The following is a 22,309-nucleotide window of genomic DNA, read 5'->3' as shown; positions in this document are numbered from 1 at the left end:
TGTCAATACACATTTTCTTCTCTGCCTTCATTATTATTAGATCCTCATTTAAGGTTTTCTTCTATAGCACAAGTATCCAAAGTTTTTTCATTTATATATAAGTGAAGTAAATGTGAGGAAACACTTCTATTTCTTTACTCTTGGGGAGTGAAGAGTTGTTGGTGCATAAGATGCCTGGTTGCATGGGCTATAGCATGTGTACTGCCTTCATCTAAGAATAGTCTTCACGTGTTTACTGGGCAGTAAAAAAGGAAAAAGAGGGAGATGGCAGATCACATATGGCTTGCATAGCCTTAAATATTTACTGTCTAGCTTTTTACAGAAAATGTTTGCCTGGTCCTTAACCTAGGGGCACTAAGGAGAAAGTATGTATGCAGAGGCTTGGGTTAAACATTTTTCCTTTTGTCTTGACAGTGCCAGTTTCAAGACAGAGTTTTAGTCACATTACTTGGAGTTCTATTTTAATTCTTTGATCTGTGTTAGCACAACTCTTGTGGTTCATTGTATACTGGCATTATACAGAGGCAGGTAGTTGAGCAAACATCTTCAGGCAGGCCTTATGGACTCTGTTGGACTCTCAGTCCCAGTGGATAACTGAGTAGCCATTTTCCTATTTGGTTTCTCAAATTTTTTTCATTGTGTATGCCCCCAGCTCACTTTCCACCAGCACCATCACATAGGCCACATTTGTTATTTCTCGTGACACCTTCATTTTTTTAGAGGTCTTTGAACTGAAAATCTAAAGAAACATTGCTTCTGAAATAGGAAAGTAGGTCAAAATCAAGGGAGAAAATAAAGGAGATAGTGTGAATACAGTTAATGAAAGTGGTGCTGGCTAAAGGAAATATATTTTTAATACTGCCGTGTATAATTAGGAAAAACAAATGACACCTATTTAATAACTGGTTAAATCACATCTTTAAATTTTTTAAGTGGTAAGCTTATTCAAGTTATTGAATCTCACATTCACTATAGTTTTACTTCTGCTAAATCATCACTTAATAAATTTGGATAGTCTTACATGTTCTGTAATGGTTATCATTGTTCCATTTGACAAAAATGCTTTGTATTGCTATTGATGTTTTGTGTTATTTTTATTAAATAGGTTTATTGCTGACAATCAAATGAATCACGCCTGTATGCTGTTTGTAGAAAACTATGGACAGAAAATAATTAAGAAGAATTTATGTCGAAACTTCATGCTTCATCTAGTCAGCATGCATGACTTTAATCTTATTAGCATAATGTCAATAGATAAAGCTGTTACCAAGCTCCGTGAAATGCAGCAAAAATTAGAAAAAGGAGAATCTGCTTCACCTGCAAATGAAGAAATCACTGAAGAACAAAATGGGACAGCAAATGGGTTTAGTGAAATTAACTCAAAAGAGAAAGCTTCAGAAACAGATGGTGTCTCAGGGGTTTCAAAACAGAGCAAAAAGCAAAAACTCTGAGAAGAAAAGGCCTAACCCTGTGTTGTGGACAAACACTGAAATTGCGTTCTAGGGAGTTCAGCATCTAGGAAGAGTTTTCTGTTTTTTAACCAGATTCCAAACAGGCACTGTTAAGATGAAGTAAATGGTTTCAACAAGGCTATTTGTATCGGGTTCCACTTCACTTCATTATGCAGCATTACATGTCTGTCGGCTCTGTTGATGTCATTAAAGCATTCTCGTTTGAGCATGAAAAGCAATACTTCAAAGAAAGTATTTTTAACTTCAAGAATTGTCTTATGAAATAAATTGATAATATAGATTATTTCATATATTTAAATTATAATGTTTTTTGCATTTGTGACTGGCTGTTTTTCTACTTTGTGAGACATTTTCTTGGGGAGGGAAAATTGGAATGTGATTCCCTTTTTTAAAAATTGGATTTTGTGAAGTTATGTTGCATTACCATTTGCAATCAAACCTTGATCCTTGATTTTGAAATCATTAATCAATTTAAAATGAGAAATTACAACACAAGATATTTCCATTGCATATGTTCATTTTACAGTTTAAAAATAGCACTTCTTCATCTTATGCCTGTTTGAGAAGATGTTAATTTTTCACATTTGACAGTGAATTGTTATGTTGGTTTATAAGGTTACTTACCATTTGTTTATGTGGATAGTTTTAGTGCATTGCTCACCCAGTATATTTTTTTAAACTTGAATGTTTGGCTGTTTGGGTCCTCCCATCCCCCCCCCCCAGTTAGGTAAACACATGGAAAATTACTGTCCACATCTTTTTATTAGGAACCAAGGGAAAAACAAATTTGAGATTTTGAAGATGCCACTTTCGAGGGAAGAAATGTTCTATGAACCAGAAAATGTAACATTTTTTCTTTGCAAGGATGTCTTTGTGTTTCACAATTAGAATATCCAGTACAGATAAGCTGACTTGAATTGTTTTGAGCAATTTTGCCCTGTGTTACATGTGTTTTATGCACATATTTGCAGTTGGATTTTCTCCAACAGAAAGTGGTTTCACTACTGGCACATTAACAAGCACCAATAGATTTTTATTCCAACTTCAAGCACTGTGGTTGAGTAACATCACCTCAATTTTTTATTATCCTTAAAGATAATTCATTTTCATATTCTTTATTTATAAAGGAACAATGCTGCTGTAAATACAGGTATTTTTAATTTTTAAATTTCATTCCACCACCATCAGATGCAGTTCCCTATTTTGTTTAATGAAGGGATATATAAGCTTTCTAATGGTGTCTTCAGAAATTTATAAAATGTAAATATTGATTTGATTGGTCTTTAAGATGTGTTTAACTGTGAGGCTATTTAACTGATAGTGTGGATGTACTTTGTCATCCAGTATTAAATTCTTAGTTATTAATTTTTGTGTTAAAAAAATAGGAAAGAGGGAAACTGCAGCTTTCATTACAGACTCCTTGATTGGTAAGCTCGCCAAATGATAAGTTACAGTAAACTCTGGTCATGACTATGGGTAGCAGAACTTGAGCATTTCTCTCCAGCTTTAATTTGCTAAAGCTGTGCACATATGTAAAAAAATAGATTATTTTAGGGGAGATGTAGGTGTAGAATTATTGCTTATGTCATTTCTTAAGCAGTTATGCTCTTAATGCTTAAAAGAAGGCTAGCATTGTTTGCACAAAAAGTTGGTGATTCCCTCCCCCAAATAGTAATGAAATTACTTCTGTTGAGTAAACTTTTTATGTCATCTTATAAAAGCTGAAAAAATCCCTTTGTTTCTATTTATAAAAAAAAGGTTTTTCTATATGTACCCTTGAAGAGATTTTGAAGAAATCATGTAAGATGATAAAGGATTTGAATGGTACAGTAGATGTAAAAAAAAATCAGTTTAAAAGAATGTTTGTTTTTACATTAAATGTTTATTTGAAATCAAATGATTTTGTACATAAAGTTCAATAATATAAAAGTTGTATTCTGTCTTATTTTATGCACTGTTAATGTGTGCGCTAAAACTTGGGCTTGTTTAGGATAGTAGGGATCCAGAAGTACACTGGTCAATCAGAACTAATAAGAAATTAAGAAAGGCTTCCCAGCTTCCAAACTGGGAGAAATAAATGTCTGTTTAAACCAAAAAAGAAAATTAATGTGAAACCTGCTTTCAGTTTTAGTAACATCAGTTTCGACCTAAATATGTTATTTATGGTAATATCTAAATGTATTTTTAAACTTATAGTACAAAGTAATGTCAGTATCAATAGCTATCCATCTTTGGTTGTGGATTTTTTTTACATTTCCTTTTTAATGAAAAAATTTATCTTGGCTTTCAAAAACCATAGACTAGAGAGGGATACAGACGATAGCTATAAATTAAAGCGATACTGTCTAATGAAGTTACATACTACATTCTACGAGGTCTCTAGAAGAGCTGGGGAGAACTTTGCAGGAGACTTGGCAGTTCAGCTATTCTCGCCTTCCTCGCTGGTAACAGCGTTTTGCCTGCACTCGTTTCTGCGTCTTCAGCTGAGGGCTCCGTTTCCCAAAGCTCAGTGTTTCTTCTAAGCTTGGTTCCTGCTGTCGACTGCTAAGTCCGTCGCACTGACATTAGTCCTGCCCAATGGTCTTCCTGGTGCGCGGATATTTGGTGGCATGATGAGGGCTTTACGTGCCATGCGGAAGGTCTGGATTGCAGACAGTAGGAAGCATTTAGAGACGTACTGCACAGGTACGACGAGCGAGTTTCTACTTAGGGGAGCCACAGCGCTGAGAATCGGGGTGGAGGATCTCCGGAGGGAGAACGGGTAGAATGCTACTGTAACAGTCCAGGTAGAACAGCCAACTCCTAGAGCACCGTCGGGAAGTGCGTGCCCAAAGAGGAACTGTCGAATGGCACTGCAGTGTAGCGCAGACGTTTCAAGAAGGCAGCAGCCCGTAAGAAAGGGAATTAAACGGCACCTTCAAGGTGGGCAAGTGATGAACAGGTTTAATCAGTTTATTAAATGGAAAATGAGCTAGAGAAATTTATCACAGAGTATGTGAAAACGGGCCACAGCAAGAGGGAAACGAAGGATTTTGGGGGGAGAGAATGGGAAGGTTGGGCATAACTGTAGAAGGAAGAGAGAAAACAGACCAAAGATAAAAGTTACTAGAAAAAAGGAAGATCAGGAACACAGGAGGCAGCTGATGTTTCTCTCTCATTGATGCTTCTATCTCTGTCCCTCTTCCTCTCTAAAATCAATGAAAGTATATCTTTTAAAGCAGCTGTATTGGTTTTCTTCAGAAAAACAGAACCAATACAAGATTATCGAGGCTGAGAAGTCCCACAACCGGCCTGCAAGGTGGGAACTCGGGAGAGCCAGTGGTGTCAATAGCCTGAAAGCCAATGGTGTGGAATCCAGTCCAGATCCAAAGCCCTAAAACCAGGAGTGCTGAAGGCAGAAGACCCGTGTCCCAGCTCAGTCAGGCAGAGAGTGAATTCAACCTTCTGTCCTTTTGTTCTATTCAGGCCAAGAGACAACGATGCTCACCCACTGCTTTCTTCAGTCTATCAATTCAAATGCTAATCTCTCCAGAAACATCCTGAGAGACACCCAGAAATGTTTACCTACCTACCTGGACACCCCTAGCCCAGTCAAGTAAACACATACGACCAACCATCACAACCACCATGATAAAATGTTTCAGTAAGCAATTATGAATACACTTGAAAAACGAGAAAATGAATAGCCTCAAGCTAAGAATATAGAAAATCTTAGCAAAGAAATCGGAGATACAAAGAAGAGCCACATGGACATTTTAGAACTGAAAAATAAAATAACCAAAATGACAAAAAGCTCATAGATGGGCCCAACAGTAGAATGGAGGGAGATGACAGAGGAAAGAACCAGTGAACTGTAAGACCAACAGAAAAACCTGATGTGAACAACTCAGAGAAAACAGATTTAAACAGAACCTCAGGAATCAATGGGACTAAACAAAAGATGTAAACTTTATGTCACTGGAGTTCCAGAAGGAGAAGGAAAAAAGGGTAGGACTTGGAAAAAATAGCTCTAATCTTTCCAAATTTGGCCAGAGACAAACTAAAAATTCAAGAAGCTAAAGAAAATAAATCCATGCAAAGATATAACATCATTAAACTTCTAAAAACTAAAGACAAAAAACATATATAGTGAAAGCAACCAGAGAAAAAAGACACTTTATCTACAGGGAAAAACAATTAGAATGAGAGATTTTTTTTTTTTATCAGAAACCATGGGAAGTAACATAATATTTTTCAAGTCCTGAAAGAAAAGAATTGTCAGCCCAGAATCCTATACTCAGTGAAAATATCCTTCAGGAATGAAGAGGAAGTCAGGACAGAGTATTTTACACCAGCAAACATCCTAAAAGAATGGCTAACGGAAGTTCTCTAAACAGAAGGGAAATGATACAAGAAATAATGGAACACCATGAAGAAAGAAATAACATGGTAAAGAGAATATAGGTAAATACAACACATTTTTCATCTCTGGTTTTTTAAAATTATGTTATGGTTAAAGCAAGTTATAACATTGTCTGATGTAGTTCTTAAAATATGTTGAGAAAAAAATTTTTTAATTACATTGTAAATGGGGGAAGAATAAAGAAAGGTAAGGATTCTATATTTCACTTGAACTGGTAAAATAATGACATCAATACACTGAAAAGATATAGATAGATAATGGATATGTTATATACATATGCAGCATATATGTAATATATAAGAGATATACTAATGTATATATATTGGAAATTATGTACATATGTATGTAATACATATATATTAATAACTAGAACTATTAAAGAGAGACTCTCAAAAACATTATAAATAAGTCAAAATGAAATTCTAAAATATGTTCAAGTAACCTATGAGAATGCATAAAAAGGAAAGCAGAGAAATGAAACCCAGAGAGAACAGAAAACAAAAATGGCAGACTTAAGTCCTAACATATCAATAACAACATTATATGTAAACAGTCTAAACAGACCAAATAAAACAGAGACTAACAGAGTAAACAAAAAAAACCAAAACAATAAAACCATGACCCAACTATATGATGTCTATAAGAAACTAACTCCAAATATAATGATATAGACAAGTTGAAAGTAAAAGGATAGAAAAATATGTATCATGCAAACATTAATCATAAGAAAGCAGGAGAGGCTATATTAATATTAGATAAACTATACTTAGAAGCCAAGTAAATTGCCAGAGACAAAGAGGGACATTATAATAAAATGGGCAATCCACCAAGAACATACAGAAATGCTAAGTGTGTACTCATAAAACAAAAGAGCTGCAACAACTGAGTCAAAAACTGACAGAACGAAGGGAAAAAGAGACAAATCCACCATTACAATTGGAGACTTCCACATCCCCCTCTCAAGACCTGACAGGGCAACTAGGCAAAACAAGGAAGGAGTAGAACTCGACGTCAGCCACAGGATTCTAACCTGCATTTATACAACATTCCACCCACTAACAGCAGAATGCTGTCTTCTCAAGTACCCACAGAACACACCAAGATTGGCCATATCCTGGGGCACAACAGAAACCTCACAGATTTAAAAGAATTGAAACCAGCTCCGCCAGTGTGGTTCAGTGGTTGAGCATCAACCTTGATCCAGGAGATCGAGGCTCAATTCTGCAGGGGGCGTGCAGGAGGCAGCTGATGAATGACTCTCTCTCATCATTGATGTTTCCTTCTCTCCCTCTCCCTTCCTCTCTCTGAAATCAATAAAAATATATTTTAAAAAAACACTGAAATCTTACAGAGTATGTTCTAAAACCACAATATAATCAAGCTAGAAGTTGACAGAAAGATAACAGGAAAATCTCCAAACACACTCAGAAACTAAAAACATTTCTAGAAAATCCTTGGATCAAATAGGATATATCAAGAGGGAGAAGAGGGCTGAGCTTATCAATTTGGCAAGATACAAGATAAACATATAAAGATCAATTCTATGTATTAGGAATTAGCATGTGGAAACCAAAGTTAAAAATACAATGCCATATGAAATCACTAAAAAAACCTTAGGTGTCAATGTAACAAAATATATGTAGAACTTGTATGTTGGAAACTACAAAATGCTGATTTAAAGAAATGAAACATCTAAATAGGAGGAGTATACTGTGTTCATGAATTAGAAAACTCAACATAGTAAAGATATCAACTCTTCACAAATTGATATACAGGTTTAACACAATTTTCTATCAAGATTTTTTGTAAAGATTACTCTAAAATCTGCATGGGAAGACAATGAAACTGGAATAGCTAAAACAACCTGGAAAAAGATGAATTAGAGAGGACTCAGTCTACCTGACTTTAAAACATTATATAGTTTGGTAATCATACTGTGTGGTACTGGCAGAGGGATAGACCAATAGATTGGTGGTCGCAGGTATAGACCCACACAAGTATGCCCAACTGATTGTTGACAAAGGTACTAAAGCCATTCAATGGATGAAAGATAGCCTTTGCAACGAATGGTGCTGGAGCAATTAGACATCTACATAAACAGATATTCCAAAATGACCTTTAACCTAAGTCTCACATCTTATACAAAAATTATATCAAAAAAAAAATTATATCAAAATGGATCACAGACTTAAATGTAAAATGTTAAACTGTAATACTTTTAGGGAAAAACACAGGAGAAAAATCTTTGGGATCTACAACTAGACAGAGTTCTTAGACTTGACACTAAAAGCCTGATCCCAATATTTAAATTAGTTTCAGAGTTCAAAATATTAAAATCCCCACCTGCCTAAAATTAAGTTAGGTTTAAGTTGCTTCTATAAACAAGCAGATTCTATAGATATATATTTAAGATGCCATTCTCCAATGGAGGGTAAGAAGTAAAGATGTTCAATAAATATTTGCTAAATGAAGGCAATAAGATGACATTCTAGAGAAAATAATTCATTTATATTCATTCAATGAAGCATTCATTGTGCACGTGTTATGTGTCAGGCACCAAGCTCGGTGTCAGAGAAATATAAGTAAACTTATACACAGAATTTAAAAGTAACTCTTCACAAGTGCCAATGATATCTGACTGGAGCCACAAGAAACCCTTTTACTTTTAAAAGTAAAGGTTAAAACTGGATTCATCAACTATCATGGAAGAAAAAAAATACACACATTTAAATTTTAGGTTTTTATTTTTTTCAGAAAGCTGGATGAGGCATCTACATTCTAGCACATCTTCAGTGAAAGATGACTTACTTATATATAAAAAGGCAAGGGGAAAAGGTCATGATTGTCTAACAGGGAACCTGGATCCCCAAATAAATTATCTTACAAAAATACCAAACTTGCTTTTCTATTGTTAAAAATGAAAAGAAAAAAAATTCACATTAAAAAAAATCTGTAAGCTGGTATATAGCAAGTTAAGATAACCATTTTTACATACTAAGTAAGTACTTCAAATAAATATTTTACACAAATTTAAGTTTTCAAAAATAGGTCAAGTATTTACCCTATATTTGTTTGGTCCACTATAAGACCATTTATAAACTGACATTAAACTGGACTGCAGCTCATACCCTAAAAATAGTCACACGCATATCACTGAGGCTGGATATGTACATGTTCCATACACAGGACACGGCTAACACTGCTGTGCATACTACTTCCCCAAGTAGCTTTACCCTGTAAAACCCCTCTAGCCCATCATGAATCAAACGGTAAGAAAGGAACAAAAGAAAATACATTGCCTACTGTAACATTTGCTCAGTAATTACAAAAAAATGCAAAAATTAGCATGTTTGGGGGACTCGACGAACACTGAACACGAGATAAAATTCAATACTGCTTACAAATGCCTGAGTGTGGAGAGCATACAGGTGAATGTATATTACAGACTCGGGCTTCTATCTGGGCTATTCCTATTGTTTTGTACTAAAATCTTGCATGAACCTGAACCCTTAAAAGATGGAGATTTAATAAAAGAATGTTACATTAAGTTTTTCTGTTCTAATTACCAATTTTAAAAAGTACAGTGGCCTGGCTGGGCGTGGCTCAGCCGTTGAGCATCAATCTAGGATCCAGGAGATCGGGGTTCGATTCCTGGTCGGGACACATGCCTGGGTTGCGGGCTAGGCAGCTGATCAATGACTCTCTCATCATTGATGTTTCTGTCTATCTCTCTCTCCCCCTCCTTTCCCCTCTCTGAAATCAATAAAGATATGTTTAAAAAAAACAAACAAAAAAAACCACCACAAAGATTATAAAAAAATAAAATAAAAAGTACAGTGAAAGGGTACAGGGCTTTCTGTATCTCCTCATATTTTAAAAGCCAATTTGATTTTTATTGAGGTGTGATATTTTAATTAACACTGAAAAATAAAAATGACTGCATTATGGTTTTGTCCATAATACTCAAGTTTCTTTTTGATAATATTCCAAACTAAATCCAGTAAACAATTTCCATTACAAACAGCTTAACTGAGAGATGAATCTAGCAGGTTTTTTAAATCAATTACAACTAAATTGGGCTGAGGACAGCTACATTAAAACCCTGCAAACCAAAGCCAACCATCCAAAAATCTAGAACACCAACACTTTCCATCCAGGATAGAAAAATGAGCATCCAAAGTAAAGAGAACCACAAGATTGATCAAGTACCCAATCAAAAACAACTTCTCTGTTATTTGAGCTAATAGTTACTCGAAGCTTGAAGTTTCCGCCTTCGTTATTATTGGTGGATCCTAGAGTCACAGCTTCCATGTCAAATGTGACAGTGGACCCAGATGTAACGGCGGGCAACTGATTAGTCATTTCTTTCCCATTTACAAAAACTGCACCTAAAATGTTAAGGTAAAAAGTCATTTACATGTGAGCAATAAGTAAGAACTGAAATAGAGCCTAGATTATTGATAACACAGCTAATTTCCTAATTCAAATACAGAAAACTTTTGGAATGCCAACTTGTCAAAGATAACTAATGCTCATCCCCAGGGCAGAAAGGAAAAGTGAAAACTTTAATTACATTTTAGAATTATGGTCTTGGGTTCTACTCTTTCAGAACAGAGACTGTGAATTTCCCACATGGATGACATCAAAAGAAACTTGACTCCATTATAAAATTATATCCTGTGGAATACCAAGATTGTTTCACAAGGAACAAACAAGACTCTTGTTCTACCTACTGCTTGACCCACACCACAAAATATTAACATGTCTTGGTAGTGACTTTTCAAAGTGTGATTGCTGTGAGGTAAGGGACCAAACAACACTAGAGATATATAACAAATTAAGTCAACTCTCCCTCGATCCCTAACCTGTGTTGAATGTAGATGGCCCACGCAGAATGCAGAGGCAGACTCCCTGGGGCCAGTCCCAGCCCACCCACCTCAGTCATTTAACCTCTCAGTGGCTCAGTCTTCATCATCTATAAAATACATTTAATATTACTCCCCACTTCAAAAAGTTAAGGATGAAATAATTTATTATTTATAAAGGGTACAGAACAGTGCCTGCTACACAGCAGTCATTTGGTATGTCATTAAGACCTCTATCTTCTCATCTCCTGCTATAAATGTGTGATATTGGGACAGATTCGTATCTTACTGGAATAGTTCATATATTTCAAAGGAATGACAGTTACTTGTCTCTTACCGTTTGTGCTAATGCACACCGCCTGGTCCCGCTGCAGAGAGTCATATCCATTCTGTCTTTCTGCACACACTCCTATACTGTCCCTTCTGTCTGGCTGGCCCACAGTTTCAACTCTGTAAATGAGGGAGAAAGATCATTCCAACTTTTTTTTTTAACATGGTCTGTACCAGTTATTAAACTTAAAAAGAATAATCTCATCACAACTGATCTTTATAGGTAACAATCGTCTAGCACTTCCTAAGTTCTAGGAACTGTTCTAAAAGTTTTGTATTTATCTATAAATCACCTCATTCAATTCACAGAAACACCCATGAGGTAGGTGTTGTTACTATCATATCTATTTTACACATGAAGAAACTGAGGCACAAAAGAAAAAACAAGATTAAAAATAGGCTGACTAGCCTGCCTGGGGGTGGCTCAGCAGTTGAGCATCAACCTAGGATCCAGGGGATCCCGGTTCGATTCTCCGTCAGGGCACATGCCCGGGTTGCGGGCTCAATCTCCAGAAGGGGGCGTGCAGGAGGCAGCCGATCAATGACTCATCATTGATGTTTCTCTCTCTCCCTCTCCCTTCCTCTCTCTGAAATCAATAACATATATATATATATATTTTTTTAAAAAGACTAGAGTTGATCAGCACTGCCCTTACATTTTAGAAAAGTAGTTTTAGACAGAAAGAATACGGACAGGAAAAAGTCTAAGAAATAGTCTTTATAGTTACAAAATAGTCACAGGGATGTGAAGTACAGCACAGAGAATACAGTTAATAGTACTGTAATAATTATGGATGGGGCCAGGTGGGTACTTGAGAAATATTGGCGGGATCATTCTGTAAAGTATATGATTGTCTAACCACTATGCTGTACACTTGAAACTAATACAAAATAATATTGAATGTCAGCCGTACTTTAAAAATAAAATCTTTAAAAAACAGTCGTTAGATTATCTGGGAGGAACAGCTGTTATATGTGAACTCCCCAAAGCAGATATGCCTTCATGATTTCACATAACCCTCCCTCTACAAACTAAAAGCTAGGGTACAGAATCCTAAAGGAGATCTACTTGGGAAACCAGCCGCCTTATCTCACCCAAGTGAGTAAAAGAGATTGTGGGGAAAACTCTTCTGACACTCCCTACACCTGTAATAAGAGCCAAGCTTCAAGCTGAAAGGACAAATACCACATTTCTAGTGTATCACTTTGGCAAAATATAAAACCCCAGGAAAGTTGTACTCTCCCTAGGACAGTGCATCTGTCTCAATGAGGAGGAACTGACAAGATTTCAAAGATCCTAGTTGAAAACAAATTAACTTCTTAATTCTGGTAAAGACTATGCCCTGTTGGGATTTTCCAGGAAAAATTAAATTAGAATGAATTTTTTTTTTAAATATGAGGAGCTAACAATTAGTATTAAAAATACACGTAGTAATGCCAGAGACCAGTCTTGTACAAAAAAAGAAAGATCTCCTCAAACTTAATTTCATTCAGAAAAGGTCATGCTAAAGCTTAACAAAGGCAAGCATTAAATCAAATTCACAAGTCCCAAGTGACCTCTTTCTAATAGTTATCAACCATGGCATTTCTAAGATAAAGCCCCCAAATTCTTTGATGCTTCCCCCACCAAGAAGTGAGGTCCATGTCCCTCCCCTGGGATCCGGATTCTGTGACTGGTTGAACAACAGAATGTGGTAGATTGACACTGTTCATTTCTAGAACTAACAGTTTCCACGTCCTATCTCTTGAGATGCTCATTCTTGGAACCCAGCCACCATGCTGTAGGGAAGCCCAAGCAGCCTCTGGAGGCCCACATGGAGAGGCACCAAGAACCAGAATCAGTTTGCCAGCCACATGAGCGAGCCACCTCGGAAACAGATCCATCATCCCTAGTCAAACAACCCTAGCTATCACCATATAAGCAGAAATGACTGTATTTGCCAAGCTCTGCAGATTATAGTTTCCTGAGCAAAATAGATGACTATTATTGTTTTAAGCCTCTAAGTTTTGGGGTGGTTTGTTACACAATAGAAAAATGGAACATTAATTTTTTGTGTTCTTTGAAGGAAAAAGTTATTAATAAAAAATAGCTTACTGCCCTTTGATTTACCACCTCATGTTACTTGTGAGAGGCAGGGTAGCACAGTGGTTAAGAACCCAGACTTTGGGACTAGATGGCCAGGATTTGAATACTGACAAGTCATTTAGTCTCTCTGTGCCTTTATTTCTTTATCTATAAAAGGAAGAAATAACCTCCTTGGCTATTAGGATTAAGGAAGGCTGTTTGAAAGGAAGCTGTTGTAAAAAAAAGAGGTAGTAGAGAAGAGAAAGTAAAAATATGGTTTAAAAATAGTAAGATAGGCAATCTTAGAAGCAAGGAAAAGGAAAACAGAAATGTTCAGAGAGGAAATCAGGGAGAGGCTGGAAGGAAGGGGTTGCTAGCAGACCTGGGCACCAAATGAAACTGGGCTATAGAGACTGGGCCAGCCAATAACTGGTTTCTTTGGCTTCAGCAGCTAAGCATTCCAGAAACTTCAGCAGGAAATAGACTGGGCTGAGCAACAGGGCAGTGCCTGTAGGAGTACAATCTCCCTTCTAACTAAGAGGCCCTCAAACACCCTCAAAAAGTGAATAAAGTTTACCTTTATTCAAGTAGGCCCATCGGTCCCACCCTCATACATGGAGGTGCCCCCCCAACTCACATCTCTGACTTAATTGCTAATGCCTGACATTCTTTTTCTTTTCTTTTCTTTTAATATCTTTATTGATTTCAGAGACAGGAAGGGAAAGAGAGAGAAACATCAATGATGAGAGAGTCACTGATTGGCTGCCTCCTGCACGCCCCTGACTGGGGATCGAGCCTGCAACCAGGCATGTGTCCTGACCTGGAATCGAACCCCGATCACCTGGATCCTAGGTTGATGCTCAACCGCTGAGCCACACCTGGCCGGGCCTGACATTCTTTTAAACAAGGAGAGAAAATATTTTTATTCCACAGTCAGAGAAGAAAAAAAAGAGCAAAAAAGCAAAGGTCTGGCTAAGATAGCACTGAGCTTAACTAAGTTTTAGTTCACTACCCTGCCAAGTGGGGCCCATTCTGGCATCTCTGGAGGAGGCAGGAAGTAACTAATGGTTTACTGAGGCCTACAGGCCATAGGCAGCACTGCAAGTGGATTTAAATTTAATCAATAAATATTTATTGAATGACTTAAGAAACAAACCGAAGTACGCCATCTATCAGACGGTTCCCTGTGTTCACAGAGGAAGGATTTAAAAGCAGGACAGCATTAGGTGACCATCAGCTGCAGATCAAGGTCACTGAAGAGGAAAAAGGAAAGGAACGAGGCTACAGGAGCAGGAAAGCTATGTTTTTCAGCACCAATTATAATCACGTTCACTCTCAGGAAGACAGCCAAGAAGCAACACAGACCAGTCACTGAGATCACAGACTCTGGAGCCAGGCTGCCTGAATTTAAACCCTAACCCTAACTCTGTCATTTACTAGTTATGTGACAGTGGGTAAGTGACCTCTCCATGCCTGAGAATCCTCACCTCACTGCGTTACTGTGAGAGCCAAATGAGTTAATCCTGAGGCAGGATAGTAAGAAGTTAGGAAAATCCCTGGGCAAGTGGAATGGGGACACTGAGGCAAATAATTAAACAAGGCCAAACAATCTGAACAACTTCCAGACAGCTAGTGAATCGCAAGGCCTTCCCTTCCCTAGCCAAGGACACTTGAGGGCAAATGGTTTACACCTCTCCTCCCTAACCAGAGAACACACAGTTTAAATATCCCTGGTCAGGGAGATAGAGGACAGAGGCCCAGTTAGTGCCCTTAGTGCCAGCCACACCCAAGGACAGATGAAGTCAGGGGAACAAATAACAAAAACCTGATTAGAGCCAGAGAGACCTAAGATAAAAGTAAAACAGTAAAGCACACCAAAGAATAATCCCAAACTCCCCTATACACTCATTTTGATGCATCAGCATATTAAATACACACCTGGAAAGCTGATGAATATTCTGCTGAAACCCTCCCCTAAGATCCTCACATGAATAAGAGAGATAAAACCCTCAAGATAAAAAACACCAGCACTGGCTCACTCTAGAGCACGCCCATGCCTCTTTTCGGACATGAACTTTTTACTTCCTCCTAAACTCTAAGGGTCCCCATGAGACTTGCAATCAGGGGAATAACAGGCAGCAGCAGTTTGTCCTGAGCTTACCCCCTGACCTGTCTCTGAGGTCCCCTTTTCTGACTTTCCAGTGAGCTAACAGCAGCCCCACCTTGGTTCACTTCTGTCACTGTCACTTTTGATTCCCTGTGAGCTAACAGCAGCCCTGCCTTGGCTCACTGCTTACATATAATGTTTCTAGGGAGCCAAAGTAGAACCACCTAGGCTCTCTCCTGTTCTTCTACTTTAAGTCCTTCCTTTGTTTCACTGTCCCCAACTTTAATAAACATAATATCAAAATCACCTGGATTTGTACTGTGAAATCTTTCCTGCACAAAGTCAAGAACCCACACACTACAGGCCAGCCTGAGGCAGACCCGCTCCAGGCCTGGTCCCTGTCCCAGGACAATACAAGTAAAATGTTTAGAATAGTACCTGGTACATAGTAAATGCTATTTAAATATTAACTGCTATTATTATTATTATTATTATCTGAGATATCTGGCTTAAGTCTATCCATTCAGGAAGCCCTACCATTACATAGAAGTACCCTGTTCTCAGGTTCACTAATGGAAGTATTTTTGTAAAGAAGGAACATAAACAGAGGAGTATGTTACTATAGAAAACTCATGATCACTTGGGGAATAATTAAATAGACTTGAGGCACTAGACTCCTTATTTCTTTCTCTCTCTCTGTTTGTCTTTTTCTGGTTAAGTCATTCTTTCTTCATAATGTAAGAGGTGATAGGAAGTATCAAAAAAGAGAGAAAGCATAACTAGGATATTCTGATAAATACTGACAGTTCAGATGACTTGGGAGGCAAAGAACATGGCAATATTAGCTTAGATAACACTCTCAGACACTGTCCATGCCTATACGACAAGGGGCTGGGAACAGGAGGAACCCAGAACAGCATTCTCAATAAAATCTCATTATCTCAAGAGTTAAAACTTAGAAGAGAGTTTGCTACACTGTGAGCATGGTGAACACCAGGCAAGCTTTACTTTTCTAAATCAAAACTAGGCTTTGGTTTCTAGAGAGAGCTTTTTAGAAATAGAGTATATCTCAGATAAGACAAAAAAGAAAATTTTTCTAATACAGGAAGAAATGGACAAAGAAATAGAAAAAATTGTTGGTAGCAGAGACTTGTTTTCAGTTTTACTTTATAGAGAATTTTTACACACACACACACACATATATGGCATGTTTACACTCTGATTCAAAATGGGGGAAAAAAATCCTGTGCCTTTAAATTTCCCAGGTTGACTTTTGAGAGGTATTCTATTTCCCTCTTTGTACCAAGAAGAAAAGAGATCTAAACATAATGAGTACACACTATGTATCATTTTATATACATACCTCAGTTAATCTTCATAATCACCCTATGAACACCCATGAGGAAACTGGAGCAAAGAGAAACAAAGAATCTCCCCCAAGTACCACTGCCTATAAAAGAAGGACTAACCTCAGGACGATTTTGATCCAAAGCTTATGTATGCTCTGTACGCTTCGCTATACTGCCTAAGCCATGGCAGACAGATATTTTAGTATCTACTTGCCTGAATGTTAACGTCTGCCCACAGAAATAGGTTGGAGCGCTGGAGTAGAGGACCCCCGAGGATTCCGAATCATTCCGGAGTGCTATATTTCTTCGACTGCTCAGACTGTATCCATCAAAGCCAGCTGTCCACTCTTTTTAAAAAGCAAAGACATTGAAAATTATTAGGATCTTTTCAGCACTATCTTCAGTACAGACACATGAAATAAGACTTAGAAGTAAAAGAGACTACTCTTCGGGGTCATGAGCAAGTTCAATTAAAAAAAAGGTTCTTCCATGACAGGGTATATTACGGTTAATCCTACAAATCACAAAAATGCTTGTAGTCTGATCTTATACAATTTTGGCATGGAAGAGCCCATGAGTTTTATCGCCTATCTAATAAAATCATGTTTGAGCTTATTCCAACCTGATTAAGAACTAATTAACACATGAGTCTAAATCTGTTAAACTAGTAATACAGAAGAGATCAATTGCAATCATGAGACTTTTGAGAAAAAGCCTCTCCCTAGATGTACACTGAAGGTTTGGGTCAAATACTGCAGTCTTCTGATGCAATATTTAGAATCTGTGGCTTTAGGGAATGCTACTAATTCTGTGTGGCACTATCTGGGACTCTGAATATAAGAACTGTTGAAAATTTTGAAAAGTTCACATGAAGTAACTTGAGCAGGAAGTAAAAGACATGTCCCATGTTGCTTGTATTAATCCAGGGTTTATCCTTAGAAAAAAGGGTGGTCAGCGTGCTGCCGTTAGCACAGAAGACAAGTGTTCTTACACAGAGCTGAGCTTCGGGAGTGAGAGGGCAACCGCATACCATGAGGCACCAGCGTGGAATGGCCTGTCTGGGGGATGCTCCAAGGGCTCCACTCCTGTCGGCCATCTCCTCGGGCGCAGACTCTGAACTGGTAATCAACATTGGGGTCTATGTGTAAGACTATGAATTCAGTTTCAGAGCCTACATATACATCCTCAAAGTGATTTGAAGTACATTTACGGAACTGGAGTCTGTAATCTTGGGCTGTAAAGTCGTCATCCACCTAAGGAGAAAGGCTCTGAGTTAGGTCAATATCAGGTAACAACTTCTCTCAGCATCACTGTTTAAAAACTTTGAATGGGGCATTTTGGGCCAAGCACACAAGCCCATGTGCTAAATATGCTCAATATAAGCTATTCTAAGGAAGGCCATAGGAAATATTCCATCATTATTTCCTTTCTTTTCTTTATTGAACCATGTGTTTTAGATCTCCCAATCTGATATTAAAAAATCTGTTTTCTTTGATGAAATGGCATGTTTTCCACACAATAATGTCTAAGACAAAACACTCAAAATTCAAGGATAAAAAAAATCCCACAACTACCTCATTCATATAACCAAGAGAGAATATCCAGAATATATAAAGGACTCCTAAAAATTAATAGAACACAAACCGTCTAACAGGAAAATGGGCAAAGGACATGAATAAGCATTCTGTAGAATAAAGGAGCCAAAAATATAATGAAATAGTCAACCAAATTTATAATATGGAAAATGCAATCCCAAATCACAATGAGATACCACATTGGCAAAAATATAAAGTCTGACAATGCCAAGTATTGGTCAGTATGCAGAGTGAGAGGAACGCAGAACTGCTATTGATACAGTCACTCTGGAAAGACTTTAGTATTACCCCGTATAGGTCTAATACTCTAAACCTCATAATTTACAGGTAGGGATATACTTTAAAAAAAATCTAGGCCCACCAATAGGCAAAAGAATAAAAATGGCATGAGTCTTTGTTTTGAACTAACAAAAGTATTTCTACTTCTTTCTTCTCTACCAAGGCTTCATTAAAAAAATCCCATTTAAGAAAATAGTTTCTAGAAGCTGAGCACCCACCTCTGAATGATGTATCTGACAGCCAAAACACTATGGCTCATGTGAACACGGTTTCCATCTAAAATATGGTAGCTCATCTACATAACCAATTTAACACACAAAATTTTAGCAATGCTGCGAGTGCAAAGAAACTATTTTTTAGACATTTTATTTCAGAGATATTAGTTGAGTGTTGAACAGAAAACTACCAGACACCCAATATTCACTATCATCATTTGACTCTTCTAATAAACAGAAATGGGAGCAATCCTCAGCTCACTAAGAGTTACGTTTGGGAAACAATGCAGTGGTTCAGGAATATTACAAAGTACCTTCAAAGCTGTTTATCTCATACTGGAAGAGCTACCTCAGTTCAAGATCCCTGCGACTTTATTTCAATTGTAAACCAAAAGGGATTTTTGTTTATGAAGAGAAGAAAATGCTCAAAAGTAGTTAATTAAAAAAAAAATTTAAGGCCCCAAATCTCAAGTCCATAATGTGGAACCACTTCTACAATTCTGAATGAATGGCATACCTTACACCACCGCACGATGATGCCTCCAGGTTTCTCTATTAGTTCTTCTATCTGGACTGGTGGGCGAGATGCTACCGTCCCATGCTTAAAAATGTGGTCTTTCACTATGTTAAGAATTGAATCATCCAACTGAGCAGATAAACAAGGCACATCAACCAGTAAAGGCACTTCTGGTAAGCTGAGGAAACAAAGCTTGTGTGTTTATGAGGCTTTTAACTGAGAGTTAAAAATACAAGGAACAGCTCTCTCTCTGGAACACATTGTGCCCTTCCCCACCTCCCGCAGAGGCCTTTCCTTGTCTGTTTCTCCTAAACTCCCAGGCCCCTTCTTTTGCCTTGGCAACTTGTTTCCTGGGCCTGTTTATTCTAGAGTTCACTTCTTCTACCTCTGCGACTTTCTAAATAACTTTCTCTTATTTAAAAAATAAAATAAAATAAAAAATACAGCCCTGGCCAGTGTGGCTCAGTTGGCTGGAGCACATACCCAAGTTTCGGGTTCAATCCCCAGGGGGCACATAGGGGAGGCAACTGATTAATGTTTCTCTCTCACATCAGTGTTTCTCTTTCTCTTTTTTTCCCCCTCTCTCCCTCTCATTAAAATCAATAAAAACATCCTTGGTGAGGATTAAAAAAAATACAAGGAATATTTTAGATCAGTTACATACTAAAAGGTATTATAAGGATGCGGAAGCTTCAGGTAAATAATGCTCACGGTAGTGGGGTCTTTGCAAGACATTACATAAAGAGTCTCTTCCCAAGTAAATATAAGCAAGGAGATAAAAAGTTGGTAGGATCACAGTTGTCAAGTTTGTACCAAAAGATCTGTTTTACTGAGATATGACCCAGTTTTAATGTTATGTTCAAATTTTTAAAAATTTAATGATTCTCTTACACATTAGAATTGAAGAAAATTTGTAGTGATACTATACCACAGATTACAATCACAACCATTTCATATGAGTAATACTGGTAATGAGCAGTCAAACCTTGAAAACTATATTCTCTATCTCCCTTAATCAGAATTTTTAACAGGGCAAGGATAAAAAGGCAGAGAGTTTAAATGCTTAAAAGTAAGCCCCAAAGGCACTAACTCTTTTTTTTACCTGTCCAACTGAATGTGTGAGGCCTTTTTGGTAAAGTTCCACAGTTTCTCATTCTGTTCTCCTACACCACCAAGGATGGCAATTTCACCTACAATCAGAAATAAGACATCTAGCATAGTAAACAATAGTCACACTGTAAGTAATCAACACAACCCGTGTCTAGATAGGTTTCTGGTTTTCTTACAAACAATTCTTAAGTGATGCTACAGACAAATTGCCAAAAAGTAAAGAGGTGAAGGGATTAAGATGTACAGGTTGGCTGTTACAAAACAATCATGGGGATGGAAAACACAGCACAGGAAATATAGTCAATAATATTGTAATAACTGTGTGGTACGAGGTGGGTACTAGAAATATCAAGGGGGGAACACTTTGTAAAGTACATGATTGTCTAACCACTATGCTGTATGCCTGAAACTAATACAAAATAAGACTGAATGTAAACTGTAAAACAAAATTTAAAGTTCTTTTAAAAAAAAAATTCCCTAAAAGTAAAAGTAGACACTATTTTATAAGTGACACTAAGGTTAAGTTCAAGAGGAAATGGGTCCACAATGGCAACATCTCACCAGAAATGTCTACTCTGTTCTATACAAGGAAATCTGGTTGTCAATCAATTTTATGCAGAGTAGACGACCCAGAGACTTTTTCCATCTCTCCTATGGAAACTTTTATCAACTCCAATAGGAGTCAGGAGTAACAGGGCATGGGATCTTATAAAACCAAATGCTTTCCTAAAAGACATACATTAAATTAAAAATTACTCAACAGAACAATAAAAAGAAAACACTATACAAAGGTAGTAAAAAAACAACCAAATTCTCTGTCCTTCCACAGCCCTGAAGAACACTCCCAGGGCTCTTTTCTATCTGAATGCGCCTTGAAATGACTCGTTTCCCTCACCAAAAGGAAAACACACACTGAACACTGCCTTAAAATCCTCACAACTCCATAAATAAGTTTTTATCCCTTGGGGGAGGAGGAAAGAGTTTGAAATTCAAAATATTTCCAAAGTATAAAAAAAATGGGAGCATCAGATGCTGTGACAAGGACAGATGTGCCTCGAAGGATTTATTTTCTGAACTAAAAACATCTCAGTCCTCACAGTGTTGGGTGTACACTCCTGACCTGTGCTGAACTGCTGCTGGGTTTGTTTCCAAATGCAAAGCCTCCAGGGAAAGACATTCTGTGGTCTTGCTAAAAAAAATTCTTCTCCAAGGCACTGTTACGGTCAACAGCAAATAAGCACTTCTCACTGAAGATAAGACTAAAATATAATTAGCATGTAAAGGTAACACTAGTACCATATTCTGTGTGGGACCAAAAACGGGACTGATTTCCAGTTGGAGAGACAGACTTGTGTGCCATGTACACTTTTTTTTTTAATTAATTTTATTGGGGTGACACTGCTTAAATGCACACTTTTTATCCTATGCCACTGACAGCACTCAATCTGTGGAATGGATGGTATTCAATCGCCTTCCCTGGACCTTTTTTCCCTAACTGTTGTTTAAATGTTGACATCCCTTAGAGTTCTACCCTTTGCTGCCTTCTCGTCTCATACTGTAGACTATCTCTTGATGATTTTACTTATTCCCATAGATTCGGATCTGATGTATAAGCCAGTAACTGCCACACTGACATCTCCAGGTATTATCTCTCCCAAGCATCATACCCACCATTCCCAACCACCTCTTGGCATCTTAAGTACTTCAAAATCAACATGTCCCAAACCAAATGCCTAAGTACCCACCAAAGCCCACCCCCCATTCTTCATTTCCTATGTCAGTAAACAGCACAACTGACTAACTCCCAAAATCATTCTGGTTTCTGGTCTTCCTAAGTCCTTCCCTTTCTCCTCCAACCTATATCCAGACAATCACCAATAATCAACACTTACTGGTCAGTAAAATCATCATAATTCTCTCTCTGAAAAATCTTAAAACCAGCTCTGCCTCATCTTCACCTCGGGCTGCCCTTGTTATTTCCTATCTGGATTACTGCCGCAACT

The 22,309-nt window shown here is 37.5% G+C and overlaps 2 protein-coding genes across 5 annotated transcripts in view; one reads left to right on the top strand and one right to left on the bottom strand.

The window, feature by feature from the left end:
- The window catches only part of SUZ12 (SUZ12 polycomb repressive complex 2 subunit), a 40,625-nt gene extending 37,228 nt beyond the window's left edge, over positions 1-3,397 (top strand). For 2 of the 3 annotated variants that reach the window (XM_081162186.1, XM_081162185.1), the window contains one exon: positions 1,106-3,397. In XM_081162186.1, the coding sequence (XP_081018312.1) occupies positions 1,106-1,451 (346 nt within the window). In that variant the 3' untranslated portion in view covers positions 1,452-3,397. The remainder of the gene's footprint in view (positions 1-1,105) is intronic. The other variant, XM_081162187.1, reaches the window with a different exon arrangement.
- Positions 3,344-22,309, bottom strand: part of CRLF3 (cytokine receptor like factor 3) — a 32,971-nt gene continuing 14,005 nt past the window's right edge. Inside the window, exons 3-9 of one of the 2 annotated variants that reach the window (XM_081162189.1) lie at positions 20,299-20,386; positions 19,197-19,374; positions 17,621-17,843; positions 16,805-16,937; positions 11,077-11,189; positions 10,126-10,262; positions 3,344-4,387 (exon numbers count right to left, since the gene is read on the bottom strand). In XM_081162189.1, coding sequence (XP_081018315.1) covers positions 4,346-4,387; positions 10,126-10,262; positions 11,077-11,189; positions 16,805-16,937; positions 17,621-17,843; positions 19,197-19,374; positions 20,299-20,386 — 914 coding nt within the window. In that variant the 3' untranslated portion in view covers positions 3,344-4,345. Of the gene's footprint in view, positions 4,388-8,625; positions 10,263-11,076; positions 11,190-16,804; positions 16,938-17,620; positions 17,844-19,196; positions 19,375-20,298; positions 20,387-22,309 lie in introns of those variants that run through there. The other variant, XM_081162188.1, reaches the window with a different exon arrangement.

Source organism: Miniopterus schreibersii, assembly GCF_964146895.1.
Source record: "Miniopterus schreibersii genome assembly, chromosome: 16".
Lineage (NCBI taxonomy): Eukaryota > Metazoa > Chordata > Mammalia > Chiroptera > Miniopteridae > Miniopterus > Miniopterus schreibersii.
The sequence above is the reverse complement of the archived record's forward strand: the minus strand, read 5'-3'. Positions and strand labels throughout refer to the sequence as shown.